The sequence below is a fragment of the Nerophis ophidion genome, linkage group LG05 (assembly GCF_033978795.1).
Source record: "Nerophis ophidion isolate RoL-2023_Sa linkage group LG05, RoL_Noph_v1.0, whole genome shotgun sequence".
Taxonomy (NCBI): domain Eukaryota; kingdom Metazoa; phylum Chordata; class Actinopteri; order Syngnathiformes; family Syngnathidae; genus Nerophis; species Nerophis ophidion.
This window is the reverse complement of record NC_084615.1, coordinates 42,654,778-42,670,015: the sequence shown is the minus strand read 5'-3', so window position 1 is coordinate 42,670,015 and position 15,238 is coordinate 42,654,778. Positions and strand designations below refer to the sequence as shown.

Genomic DNA, 15,238 nt, shown 5'->3' with positions numbered 1-15,238 from the left:
AGTTGGGCCCAGCAAAGCCGGCAGTGTTTCTGGGTGTTGTTGATAAATGGCTTTCGCTTTGCATAGTAGAGTTTTAACTTGCACTTGCAGATGTACCAACGAACTGTAGTAAAGTGTTCCTGAGCCCATGTGATGATATCCTTTACACTCTGATGTTTGTTTTTGATGCAGCACCGCCTGAGGGATCAAAGGTTACGCGCATTCACTGTTAGTTTTCGGCCTTACTACTTACTGTACGTGCAGTGATTTCTCCAGATTCTCTGAACCTTTTGATGATATTATGGACCGTAGATAGTGAAGTCCCTAAATTCCTTGAAATAGAGCTTGTTGAGAAATGTTTTTCTTAAACTGTTCGACAATTTGCTCACGCATTTGTTCACAAAGTGGTGATCTTCGCTCCATCCTTGTTTGTGAATGACTAAGAATTTATGGAAGCTGCTTATACCCAATCATGGCACCCAATTGTTCCCAATTAGCCTGTTCAACTCTGGGATGTTTCAAATAAGTGTTTGATGAGCATTTCTCAACTTTTTCAGTCTTTTTTTCCACTTGTGCCAGCTTCTTTGAAAAATTCCAAATGAGTTATTTGCAAAAAAAATTTTTTTACCAGTTCGAACGTTAAGTATCTTGTCTTTGCAGTGTATTCAATTGAATATAGGTTGAAAGGGATTTGCAAATTGTATTCCGTTTTTATTGCGATTTACACAACGTGCCAACCTCGATAGTTTTGGGTTTCGTGCCTGTAATAACAGAAAAATCAAACCAATCACTATTAAATTATTTTAAATTGATTAATTTTTTTTGTAACGTTTAATAGCAGCAGAAATAGGAGGCAGCAGTTATTTTTTTGATTAACAGTACTACAAAAACCTCTCTTTGACCAATTGACTCATTTAATGAATATTTATTCTACTTGATTTGATGTTTTTTTTTATTCCAGATCTTCTAAAAGCAACATTTATTTGTCAGGCTGTATTTGTAAAGGGTTGTTATCAGGGCATACGTTCAATGTTCTTAGAACCCTTGATTCCTAGCTATTAATAGAGCCTCATAGGTTTGACAAAGAGTGCTTGTACCTCCAGAAGCTGCGTCTTGTCGTACTCTCTGCGATGAACAAAGATGCATTGGCTGACAACTGAGTAGAGCCTCTCCAGCTCCTCCACACTAAAACCATCACTCTTCTTCACCACCATTTCTAGCAGAACCTGCAACAAACGACAAGAAAATGCTAAAAACAACATAATAGAAATGGCTTAAGTGTTTTCCACAGGACAACAATGCATCTGTTGCATTTGGTTGCACAGTGGACTATGGTCTTAATGGCATTGTATAATTTTCTAAATTGACCATGATGCAAAACTCAAGTATCCATCCATCCATTTTCTACCGCTTCTCCCATTAGGGGTCGCGGGGGGAGCTGGAGCCTATCTCAGCTGCATTGGTGCATAAGGCGGCGTACACCCTGGACAAGTCGCCACCTCATTATGTGTGAAGAAAAATAAATGTTTTTTTTCTTAAGTAATGTACAGCATTATGGCATGTTTTTAAACCTTATCTAACAACACAGTAAAAAGTTGTTGACTTCCTGGAGTTGGTTTTAATTTGTGTAGCGGTAGTCAGCATGGTCAATAAAAAAACAACATTCATTAAGTTTCCTGGACTCCATGTGTAAATGTGTAATGATTTTGAAGGAAATGTATACGTCGTTATACGTCTAATATACAGCACTAGTTGATGAACAGATGCCTTGTAATGCATAATCTGTAGTATGTGCAAATTAGGTATTTAAGAAGCAGATTTACGATGCGATCCACTGCACGGAATTGAAACGACAACCTATACAAACAGTCTCATTGTGTGTGTGTTGCTGTCCAAATCTAATTGTGGTAGTCTGACACAAGTGAATGTATAAAACACACTGGTCAGTGGCCAACAAACATGTATGCAGGGATAAAGTATTTGGAGGTCAGCAGCAATCTGAAGCAATGCAGATCAGAGTGACATTTAATTAAGGCTAATCATAATAAGAAGCACGTTTAAATTTCACTGCTACTTTAATTAAAACATTGTGGACAGTGAAAAGACCTCTTAATTGACCTCGGTGTGTGCTCAAAATGCAGAGCTCATCAGAATGCAAAGGCACATTAATTAAAGTTACCATCAATGACAGCATGCAAACAGAGAAAAGTGGGGGTGGGGAATGCATGTGAAAGGCAATGAACATGTGTTAGACACGCAACTATGTGGCCTTTTCAAGATTATGTGGCAAAAAATATTACAAAGAGCATAAAATAAATAAATTAATGAAGCTATATTTGTTATAAGGAAAACTAGAATCCACACATCTCAAAAACAATACTATGCTTTGTTTCGTTTCGCCTAAAATCGACTGATAAAAATGTCAATTCATTACAGAATGCCACCTATAAATGTCCCTAATTAAAACAGTTATCCACTGCTGATTTAGGATGAAATAACTGGAATACTACCCCACTAAGCAAGCAGTTTGTTTATTAACTACTTAGCCACTAGATTCAGGTTTGTTTTTTCCGCTCATTTGTTTGTTGGTCAGTTCGAATAATCTACTTTTACTAAACAGTTAAGTCCATTGTGTTGTTATATTGACTATTTGATTATGCGTTTGCCAGTTAGTTACCTAGCATTATGCAAATATACAGTATAGCAGCAAACTGTAGATCTAGGTATAGATGGAAGTATGTGCAGTGGTACTTCGATTTTCCTATATTTTGGTTTTGACAAAAGTTTTTGACAAAATGTTTCTCCATAGTTTTCCTATACCGTCTCGATTATCGTGCATTGCGTGTATCAAACTGGTCCGTGAGTCTGCGTATGATTCTGCAGAATCGAGCACCCAAACAAAGAATTTCACATGTTGGTGAAAGTACAAAAGTGGCATCTTCCCCACCCTCATATCCGTCTTTGACAATGAAAGCTTTTAATAAAAGGTCAATCTTCTGATGTTAAGCATTTCACATTGTTTTCTGCTTGTAACTATAATTATTCACTTTATAATGTATTTTCTGTTCCAATTTTTGGGTGTCTGTAATGGACACATTGAAATTGCATTATTTTTCATTAAAAAAAACCTGTTTGGATTTTTGTACATTTTTTTGTCTTCGTCAGACCTTTTGGAATGTTTTTTTTTGGACCAAGAACACTAAAATTCTTCCTTTGATTGAAGTAAAACTGTATTGCCCAGTGTGTCATGATTCGGCTGATTTTCTTGATTAGTTTGTTTACTCTTTGAAAGCAAGATTACGCCAAAAAACTACAAAAGTAGTTTCCCCAAAAGTCTAGACCAAGAAACAGTTTTTGTGAAGATCTGAGGAATGATTGAGGCATTTTTTCAGGTTTTCAATAGCTTGCTTTCGGTGCAGCTTAGTGTAGCAGACTCAAAACATCCAAGGGATGGAGTGTGTGCCACCGAAAGGACTAGAGTGGAACAAAATCTGCAAATGCTCAGACAGAAAGGTATGGACTTTTTTTTTTTTTTTTTTAAATACAATGTAGTTTACAAATATGTTAACGTTCAATTCAACAAGTACATTTTTCGCTTGTAAAGTTTCCACTGAAGTGCAGTTCCCAGGATATGCTAGTCACTACTGAACGCAATAGCCTGGAAAAATTAAATTAAGTACGTAATAACTTTTAAGATATGGTCATTTTCCAGTACAAAACCTGGCAGTGTGGGAGAATCCCCTCACTAAGATGTGACATAAAAACTCCCTCGGGCCTCTAATAAGTGCAAGTCCCTTGTTAAGTAAAAAGGTTCAACAGCAAAGACTGTAATATCCCCGCAAAAATAATAGAGATCATTAGGTCTTTGGTCTGCTGAGCCATACTCAGCACATTTTATGATTTCATTTTCATACAGTAACTCTTAACGGCCAAAAGGGAGCGCTTTGGGGTTTTGCCAGGAGTTGTCATAAAGCGGGAACAAAATGGAGCATATCACCACAGGGTGAAAAAAATATGCATAAAAGCTTTAATTAGCATCATTACAGACCATATCAAATGTAAAATCCACTTCTACTACCATACTTTCATCCAAATGCTGTCACATTTTTAACATTTGTGGGTTTCAATCTTGTGTTTTGGGAGCATTTATGGTGCACTTTCTATACGCTATGGACCATCTTCCTACCTTTTCCCTCTTTCAATGTTTTATAGAAGCCGCCTCATGCCCTCCTGCTACTTCTTTTAATGTTTTTCACATTTCGTTCCCATCTTTCAGTCCAGTTTCCGCTCCATTCACTCCCTTTAAATGTATTCTCCCCTGGCTGCGAGTCGGCTGATTGCGGAAGCCCATGCTCCCCTGCCTTTGTCAGCTTGATCAGGAGCATGGTGACAGCATGGGGTAAATGGCGCCAGTGTGTCTTACAACGCTCGCCATGATTGAGTAAACTCAGGCGAACACAAAAGGGCAGTAATCCCATGCTTTAAGGACCAAGATTGACAAGTGTCGTTTAATCTCGCCGCCTGTTACCGACTCCCTAGCACCATTTTCCACATACTAGCTGTAACCGCGTTATCTGCTCTTGTAAAATTTCTAATATTTATATTTGCATGCTTCTTAGGGGATGTTACTTACTAGGGGATGGCGGGGCACGGTTGGGAAAACGGCCATGTCAGCAACCTGAGGGTTTTGGTTCCATCCCCGGCTTCTACCAACCTAGTCACATCTGTTGTGTTCTTCAGCAAGACACTTCACCCTTGCACCTGATGGGTCGAGGTTAGCGCCTTGCATGGCCGCTCCCGCCATCAGTGCGAGAATGTGTGTGTGAATGGGTGAGTGTGGAAATAGTGTCAAAGTGCTTTGAGTATCTTGAAGGTAGAAAAGCACTATACAAGTATAACCAATTTACCATTTACTTGGACCACATGTCATCGGCAATGCCCGGTAATAGGATTTTGGTGATCAACAGTCTTTACTAGGGTTACAAATAAATTGGGATGTGAATCTAAAACTGGTTCTTGTTCAGTACCAGTTCCCAGTGTATTAATTACTTGGAATCACTTGACATTATTTCAAACAATTCATTTAACAATTCCAATGTGCGCATGTTGTGTAACAACAGACAGCAACATGGCACCCATGCCAGGTAAACACTCAAAAGTTTTGCAACATTTACAAGAAAAGATTGCAACAGCACTACTTGTAATAACTGCAAGGTTGCTATTTTATCTACAGAAGGACATAAGCGCAATATGCTGAAACATTTGCATTCACAGCATGCAATAACTATAAATGAATGTTGCGTTTTCGAATCTCGCCAATCTCATCCCAGCAGCAGTCATCTGGCGCTAATACAACAGGCACTAACTAATACCGCCTAGAATGTGAGCGCTATTTTTTGTTCAATTGTATAGAATGCCTTCTCATTTAGATGAGCATGATAGACAGATTCTGACTGGCTTCGAAACGGGCAGTGAGTACTCGTACCAGGTCATGTCTACGATACCGCTGTCCTTTCACCGCGGCAGGTAAAAGTGCAATGACTTAGGCCAGGATAAATGAAATTCACCGAGTTGTGACTGAGCTTGTGGTAAAAAGCTTGCACCCATTTGCTACAGTGCTTGTGACTTTTGGTCCGTTAATGTTCAATTGTTGTCAGAGAAAAGTTACTTTCATGCAACCAGATTTTCAGTAGTTTTCACTGAACAGGTGAAACTCAAAATTAGAGTACCGTGTTCATTCATGTCAGCAATTCAACTTTTTATAGGAAACTAATAAGTAATATAAACTCATGAAAAGTAAAATATGTCAAGCGTTTATGTGTTAAAATTTTGATCATGATTGCTTCCATATTTTGAAAACCCTACACACAAAAGAAGGCTTGAAATATTGTGAGTTACATGTTATGATCCTGTTACATATTAGTTTCACCACAACCTTTGAGCAATAATATTTGGTAATATTTTTTTTTCAATTTAACAGTATATTTTCTGGGTAGATGACAAAGATTCTTAACAGTTTTAAAAATGTTACTAAATGGAAAATTTTTGTGTAATTTCCAAAATATGTCAAGCCTTTGTTATATTTTTGATCATCATTGCTTACATATTTTGAAAACCCTACACAAAAAAGAACGCTTGAAATATCGTGAGTTGCATATTATGAGCCTGTTACATATTAGTTTCACCACAACCTTTGAGCAATAATATTTTATATTTATTTTTTTCAGTTTAACAGTATATTTTCTAGGTAGATGACAAAGATTTTTAACAGTTTTAAAAATGTTACTAAATGTTAAATTTTTGGGTATGCAATTTTCACGTTTTGTTTTGTTAAATTCTACAAATTAATATTTATTTCTTATCAAAATTTAGTCAGTTATTTCTATGCAATCCTACCTACTGTATGTACAGTATATGCCTGTAAAAACCTCACTGTTGGCTTTGTAAGGTCACGTTACCTCTAAACTAAAAAAAATTGATGCTAATCCACCATTTTGTTCAACTTTTGTCAAATTAAGAATCGATAGGAGAAACAAAGAGTTACTGTGATATATATTGGCTTAGGCTATTAAAGATGGAGAAACCCTAACCACAGCCTCGCTAAATCACTACTAGGATGGTCTCTCTCTCGCTTCACACACAAAGGTTTGTCAATGACGCCGCCCTGCCAATCAGTATTTTTCGAAAGCAGTATAGCATTAATTCAATCATACTTTATTAGTACCAGTATACCGTACAACCTTACTATGTACTTCGCTAATTATATTTATATTTTCAAATACCAAATACTGGTGTCATATGTGTATATTGTATCTACTGATAAAATTGTCAAGCTTTGCCCAAGTAAATGCCCTGCAGGACTGCTTGTATCGGAGGGCTTATATATTGTTTTTTTATATTGTTGGAGGTTTTAGACGTTAGCTGATATTATTATCCAATACTTGTTTTTATTTTGCTGACACCGGGATGATATTAATATTGGATCAGTACTCCCCCCCCCAGTTTAAAACATTGAATATCAATTTGATGTGACCGTCCTTTCTCGTTTCCTTCACAAACGACCTCCTCGACTGGTTCTCTAATCAAGCAAAAACATGACAAACACTGTTTACTCAAGCAAAACTTGGTTGTCTATATAACTTTCTGTTACACTGGCTCACTTTCCTCTTTAACAAACCCCACTCTGCTTTGTATCAAAGCCTTGCCTTACTGGCGCTTCTATTACACAGTCCCTATGATTACTGTAATGTCACTGGAAAGCACAAAATGTATAACTTCAGAGACCTATAAAATTATTTTTAAAATTTGAGACTGCAAATCCTATTGCTGGCAACAGCAAAAGTTGAAAAAAAAAATCTGAAAAAGTTTGTCAGGCCTGATTTAAAAGCATGGGTCGTATATGACCCGCAGGCTACACTCTACTCGTGTCTGGGCAAAAGTGACAATACTAACAACAGACCAAAACGTATACCGCTAAAGTCATCTATGTTTTAGCAAATAGAAAAATGTTCAACAAGTGTAACAGCCTTTACAAGCAGCAACTATAATCAATAATATACTGTAGACAAGATGGGGACATATTGTTAAGGAACAAAGTAAAAAGCAAAGCAGCCTGCACCAATTATATGTGAAGGTTGGAGGTCTTCCTTCCACTAAAGGGTGTATCTCAGGCTGTGAGGTGTTATCATTGAACAAAAGGTAAAACAGGGGCCACATAGTTACAACACGGAAACTGTTCAGCCTCAACTACTCAGTTTTTTCTGTAGGACTTTTTGTCTTTGAAAAAAAGGTAAATGAAGACCTTGTTGCCACACAAGACTTAACAGATTAAGTGAGGGCAAAGGGTGGACGTGGCACTGAATGACAGTGGGATGATTTAAAAAACGATATTCAGTCCATGTGGTTTACCGGGCATTCACACAGGTAATACAATATAGATGGTGTTAGAAGGGGTCAGGGACAATCATGACAAATCATATTCCGGCGTCTTGCCATCCCTTCTTAAAATATGCAACGTTCCTGAGTCCGTCAAACATCAAATCACTGAAAAATCCCCAGCACACTCTACTGGAAATTATGTCTGCGTCACTGTGAAGGCAAAAAAGTGTCAGTGATAGGGTTTAAAAGCCCCTTATGTAAGATCAATGCCAAAATACACCAGCAAGTAAAATCATAGAAATTCGCCTGCTGCTGTTGTAATATTTGGTTGGACTCTCAGGACTACAATTTAACAAATAATGGTGTCAAAAACATTTGTTTTCCCCAAAAAGGAAATTAAACACCTTGGTAGAAAAATATACTTTCTGTCTTGCATGTTTACTAATTTGAATTTGTTGTGGAAACAAAAGCAGCACAAATCATTCGCAGTCACAACATGAACAGATGCAATTTATATGTGACCGACTGGAGTCATTGTTATCTTACTAACAAATTTTGTGTAACAAACTAGTCTGTTTGCTCATAGTGGTAGGAGTCTTCGGGCACCTCAATGAAATGTTGTTCCTATTTGTACTGTAAAGTTCAAATTTTGAATGACAATAAAAAGGAAGTCTAAGTCTAAGTCTATTTAACTACGATTCAGAGGCTATATTGTGATTATAATCCACTTTTTAATTTCCTCTTGGGTGGTTACTCTAACTTGTAACGCAGCTCCAGTTAAAATGCATGGCCCATTTGTCTGCATAACATTCATTTTGAGTGCCCAAACAAAGAATCCCACAGGTTGGTGTCTCTGCTTTTAAATGGTAAATGGGTTATACTTATATATCGCTTTTCTACCTTCAAGGTACTCAAAGCGCTTTTGACACTATTTCCACATTCACCCATTCACACACACTGATGGTGAGAGCTGCCATGCAAGGCACTAACCAGGACCCATCAGGAGAAAGGGTGAAGTGTCTTGCTCAAGGACACAACGGGCGTGACAAGGTTGGTAGAATGTGGGGATCGAACCGGGAACCCTGAGGTTTCTCTACCGCGCCATGCCGCGTCCCTTTTATTTATTATTATCATTAAGTCCGAGTCCATGGTTCTCGCCTGGAAAAAGGTGGAAAGCCATTTCAAGGTTGGGGAAGAGATCTTGCCCCAAGTGGAGGAGTTGAAGTACCTCGGAGTCTTGTTCACGAGTGAGGGAACAATGGATCGTTAGATCGACAGGCGGATCGGTGTGGCGTCTTCAGTAATGCGGACGCTGTATCGATCTGTTGTGGTGAAGAAGGATCTGAGCCAGAAGGCAACGCTCTCAATTTACCGGTCGGTCTACGTTCCCATCCTCACTTATGGTCATGAGCTTTGGGTTATGACCGTAAGGACAAGATCACAGGTACAAGTTGCTGAAATAAGTTTCTCGGCCGGGTGGTGGGGCTCGCCCTTAGAGAGAAGGGTAAAAAGCTCTGTCATTCGGGAGGAACTCAGAGTAAAGCCGCTGCTCCTCCACATTGAGAGGAGCCAGATGAGGTGGTTCGGCATCTGGTAAGAATGTCACCAGAACGCCTCCCTAGGGAGGTCTTACGGCAAGTCCGGCCGGTAGGAGGCCACGGGGAAGACCCAGAACACGTTGGGAAGACTATGTCTCCCGGCTGGCCTGGGAACGCCTAGCGATCTCCTGGGAGGAGCTGGACAAAATGGCTTGGGAGAGGGAAGTCTGGGCTTCTTAGCTTAGGCTGCTGCCCCCACGAACCAACCTTGGATAAGCGGAAGAAGATGGATGGATGGACTTTATAATGTACCACCAAAGACAGAAAATAAAATAGCTCATTCTGGCCAGTGGTTAAAAGAAAATCCACCTTAAGTGTGCTCTTGGTTAAATTCTCATTCGCCTGCTACCCTTTTCCCACGCCATCTGTAGACAAAAGTCTGATAATTGGTAGAAAGAGCTGAGAATGAGAGACTTCTTACCAACCAGTCGAGAAGAAGCCTTGGGATCTTGTCATTCAATCATTCCAACTATCCAGTCTGATCCAGACAGCATTATTTCCATAAACTGGCAATAACTTGCCTAATGAGTAAGGCTACTTTATAGCTGTGAAAGGCCTGCGCAAATAGCCAAACAATGCCATCCATGTACTAAAGTCTTGGGGTGTTTTGTGACTAAACTCCTAATAATCCTGATGGTATTTCACTCCTTGGAGATTTCAGAGCCTCCTCCATCAAACTGACAGTCAGAAATAATAAGCATACTAGAATCAATGAGTATGACTGAGGGAAGACTGAAATTCCCTGCAAGTCCTAATAAACACAAAGCAATGTGCCAGCCCAGCCAAACCAGCAAACGGCTGCTTAAATGGCGACTCTCATCCTGCGTGTGTAGGAAATTCAATTTGTTCAGTAAGCTAGGGATGAAAAAGCAATTATTCACAGTCTCCTATTTTCATGATCTGTTTTTTTAAGATATCTTCCACCACCACCTTTCTTGCTTCACGCCACTCTTTTGCCACTCATGCCATACACGTTGATCTGTGCTGCTAGCCGAAGCCAGAAGCTGAGGCCACCTAGAAGGCCTGCCAATCTGTTTGAATGATGGCATCACTGCCATGAATGTGGGACCTGGCTAAAAGCCACTCAATATAGGCTTGACAGCTCTGTGTCACTATGAAGCAAAAGTGGGAGGCAGTGTTAAAGTGAATGTATGGCAAAAGAGCAATTCTTTTACACCAATTACACCCCTGAGTCACCCACAACCGCTGGGGAGCACTGTCAGGGGAGCCCACTGAGCCAAGGTACCAATTTCCAGTCCACTTGGGGGAATTAGGCGAGACCCTGTAGTGTCCTGGCAAAGTACCACAGGCCTTAATTTGCATGTTCTGTTGCTTGAGCACATCTTGGGACAAGTTGGCGGATGTCCCGGGGCAGAGTGGAGACTCATGTTTTAGTCATGACATGTGTTGATTGAGAGACCTCAGCTGTAATTGGCATCCTGCCTATGCAGGGAGCAGGGATGAAAAGCAAAAAGAGACATAAGCAAGTTTGGATAAGCCTGACAAGTCATTCATCTGAGAAAGACAGCTGACTACCATCAGCTATCAAACCAGACCTATTGGATAGAAAAGAAACGTTGGCTAGGTCACCCATGAACGCATCTGCCCGTATAAAGTAAATCCCATTGTACAACAAAAATAAAGTTTAAAGTTACAAAAGCAATACAGAACTGGTTGTATGACAAACGCACCATTTGCTGTATACAATGCCACGGTTGTGCTACTTATGATAGCAAACCCTTAAATGAAGCATGTCCAAGCTTGATGGTTAGCATCATGTAATGGCTTTGGTTTATTGTTAGTAAGAAACTAAATTTCACAAGTCAACAGAACTTAACAGAATTTAACCATTTCCACAATTTTTTATGTTACAACCTCATACCTAAATGAAATATATTATTTTATGTCCTCAAAATTCTACACACAATACCCCATGACAATGTGATAACATGTAGGTAGGGCTGGGCGATATATCGATATATACGATATATCGCGGGTTTGTCTCTGTGCGATATACAAAATGACTATATCGTAATATTTGAGTATACGTTCTCACGCAGGACTTTTAGCTGCGGGCGTACACTTCAGGCTCTCCTCGCTCTTTCCTGTGACTCCTCACAGACAAGCAGGTGCACATTCTTACGTTACATACACGCCCTCGCAGGGCAGAGAGGTAGCGGCATGGCTAACATTAGCTGCTAACGTAGCCGTACAAGACAAAGATGGTGCGGATCTGGTAACAAATGAAGGAAGACTTAATTCCCAATAAAAACAGCAGGGTTTCCATCGTCTGGCGGTGGTTCGCCTTCAAGTGGGAATATGTCGAACAGACAACCGTAATTTGTCAAGTGTGAGGGGAAAAAGTGTTGCTATAAAAAGTAGCATTACTGCTGATATGTAGCATCATTTGTAAGTCACTCGCTAGAGAATGAAGAGAATTTCATTACTTTACTAACATACCACATAGTCAAGGACGAATACTATTTGATTTCCTATCATACAGCTCATTTTTATTTGACACTTAAAATGTCTCTGACAATCTTGCAATTATGTTTTGGAAATGACTTGAATATTTGTGCCATTGCGTAATAACTTTAATAAATATACTTTTGGTCAATTGACTTAGTTGTGATTTCCCTCTCTGCATGAAAGTTTAAAAGTAGCATACATTAATGCAGTATGAAGAAGAATGTTTTAATGTATACACATAGAATAATCATACTACTGTGATTATATGTATCAAGTGTTCATTCAAGGCCAAGGCAAAATATCGTAATATATAAATCGTATATTGCGATATGGCCTAAAAATATTGCAATATTAAAAAAAGGCAATATTGCCCAGCCCTACATGTAGGTTTTTTTTGTTGGTTTTTTTTTTAGAAGTTTTTGCAAATTTATTAAATATAAAAAACAAAACAAAAATAACATGTACATAAGTAGTCACAGCCTTTGCTATGAGACTCAAAAGTAAGTTCAGGTCATCTTATTACAACTGATCATCCTTGAGATGTTCCTACAGCTTAATTGGAGTCCACCTGTAGTACATTTAGTTGATTGGAGATGATTTGGAAAGTCACACATCTGTTTATGAGTAAAAAGTCCCACGCGTGACATTGCAAGGCAGAGCACAAACCAAGCATAAAGTAGAAGGAATTGTCTGTAGACCTCCGAGACAGGATTGCAAAACTCTGGGGAAGGGTACATAAAAATATCTGCTGCCTTGAAAGTCCAAATGAGCAATGTGGCCTTCACCATCCATAAATGGAAGATGTTTGGAACCACCAGGACTCTTCCTAGGGGAGAAGGGCCCTAGTCAGGTACCAGTCCCAGTCAGGGTCCAGGTGACCAAGACCCCGATGGTCATTTTGTCAAAGCTACACCATTTCTCTGTAGAGAGAGTAGAACCTTCCAGAAGGGAAACCATCTCTGCAGCAATCCACCAATAAGGCCTGTTTGGTAGAGTGACCATACGGAAGCTATTCCTTAATAAAAAGCACATGGCAGATAGCCTGGGGTTTGCCAAAATGCACCTGAAAGACTTTCAGACCATGAGAAACAACATTTTCTGGTCTGATTGGACAAAAATGTAACACTTTGATGTAAATGCCAGGCATTGTGTGTGGAGGAAACCAAGCCCTGCTCATCACCAGGCAAATGCCAGCCCTACAGTGAAGTATGGTGATGGCAGCACCATGCTGTTGAGATGTTTTTCAGCGGCAGGAACTGGGAGACTAGTCCGAATAGATGGAAATATAGATGCAACAATGTACAGAGACATCCAGGATGAAAAGCTGCTCAAAGCACTCTTGAACTCAGACTGGGGCGACGGTTCATCTTTCAGCAGGACAACAACCCGAAGCACACAGCCAAGATATCAAAGGAATTGCTTCAGGACAAATCTGTAAATGTCCTTGAGTGGTGCAGCAAGAGCCCAGACTTGAATCCTATTTCTGCAGAAATCTGAAGCTTTCAATCCAACGTGATGGCGCTTGAGAAGTGCAGCAAGGGAGAGTGGGCGAAACTACCCAATAATAAGTGCGCCAAGCTTGTGACATTGTATTTAAATAGACTTGAGGCTGTAATTGCTGCCAAAGGTGCATCAAAGTATAGAGCAAAGGCTGTGAATACTTAAGTACATGTGATTTCTTAGTTTATTAATGGTAATAAAGTAGCAAAAAGCTCTATATAAAAAAAAAACGTTAACACTGCCATTATGGGGTATTGTGTGTACAATTTTGAGGATAAAAATGAATGCATGCCATTTTGGTATAAGGCTGTAACATACAAAATGTGGAAAGAGTGAAGCGCTGTGAGTACTTTTCGGATGCACTGTAGTTAGAAGCACAGCAGGGTTTCCTTACTTGTAAATAATCATGACGCAACGCCACTGCAAGATTAATACCGCAAATATCTTTTTGTTCCCATGACAACTCTTTTTAACATGAAAACAAATTTAAGTGATACATTGTAAGAATAGATATACCGTATACTTCAAGCAGAGAATGACCCCTGTGGAGCCCACCATGATCCAGGGCCGGGAGGTGGCAGTACAAGTACCTGGGAGTCCACTTGAACAGCAGACTGGACTGGAAGGACAACAGCAAAGCTGTTTACAAGAAGGGTATGAGCAGACTCTTTTTCCTGAGGAAGCTTAGGTTCTTTAATGTGGTTAGCAAGCTGTTGGAGATCTTTTATCCGTCTGTTGTGGCCAGTGCCATGTACTTTGCAGTGGTTTGTTGGGGGAGCATCACTAGCAAAAGGGGACTTAGACCGGATTTAAAAAACTGATCCGGAAAGTCGGCCAAACTATTGGCACGCAGTTGGAAGCGTTTGTGTCAGTGAGGGACAGGAGGACACTGGACAAACTGCTAGCCATCATGGACGATCCTGTCCACCCACTTCACCAGACAACTGAGGGACAGCGGAGCTCATACTACAACAGGCTCCTTCAGTTTCATTCCCACGCTGTGGGATTCAAGAATTCCTTCATTAAGCACTCCATCATCCATCCAACCATCCATCATCTTCTGCTTATCGACGTCGGGTCGCGGGGGCAGCAGCCTAAGCAGGGAAGCCCAGACTTCCCTCTCCCCAGCCACTTCGTTTAGCTCTTCCCGGGGGATCCCGAGGCGTTCCCAGGCCAGCCGGGAGACATAGTCTTCCCAACGTGTCCTGGGTCTTCCCCGTGGCCTCCTACCGGTTGGACGTGCCCTAAACACCTCCCTAGGGAGGCGTTAGGGTAGCATCCTGACCAGATGCCCGAGCCACCTCATCTGGCTCCTCTCGATGTGGAGGAGCAGCGGCATTACTTTGAGTTCCTCCCGGATGGCAGAGCTTCTCACCCTATCTCTAAGGGAGAGCCCCGCCACCCGGCGGAGGAAACTCATTTCGGCCGCTTGTACCCGTGATCTTATCCTTTCGGTCATAACCCGAAGCTCATGACCATAGGTGAGGATGGGAATGTAGATCGACCGGTAGATTGAGAGCTTTGCCTTCCGGCTCAGCTCCTTCTTCACCACAACGGATCTATACAACGACCGCATTACTGAAGACGCTGCACCGATCCGCCTGTTGATCTCACGATCCACTCTTCCCCCACTCGTGAATAAGACTCCTAGGTACTTGAACTCCTCCACTTGGGGCAGGGTCTCCTCCCCAACCTGGAGATGGCACTCCACCCTTTTCCGGGCGAGAACCATGGACTCGGACTTGGAGGTCCTGATTCTCATTCCGGTCGCTTCACACTCGGCTGCGAACCGATCCAGTGAGAGCTGAAGATCC

General features: G+C 40.7%; 1 protein-coding gene across 2 annotated transcripts in view; it reads right to left on the bottom strand.

Moving 5' to 3' along the window:
- The window catches only part of atad2b (ATPase family AAA domain containing 2B), a 131,541-nt gene that overhangs the window by 13,128 nt on the left and 103,175 nt on the right, over positions 1–15,238 (bottom strand). For both annotated transcript variants that reach the window (XM_061901005.1, XM_061901006.1), the window contains exon 27: positions 1,077–1,205. In XM_061901005.1, the coding sequence (XP_061756989.1) occupies positions 1,077–1,205 (129 nt within the window). The remainder of the gene's footprint in view (positions 1–1,076; positions 1,206–15,238) is intronic.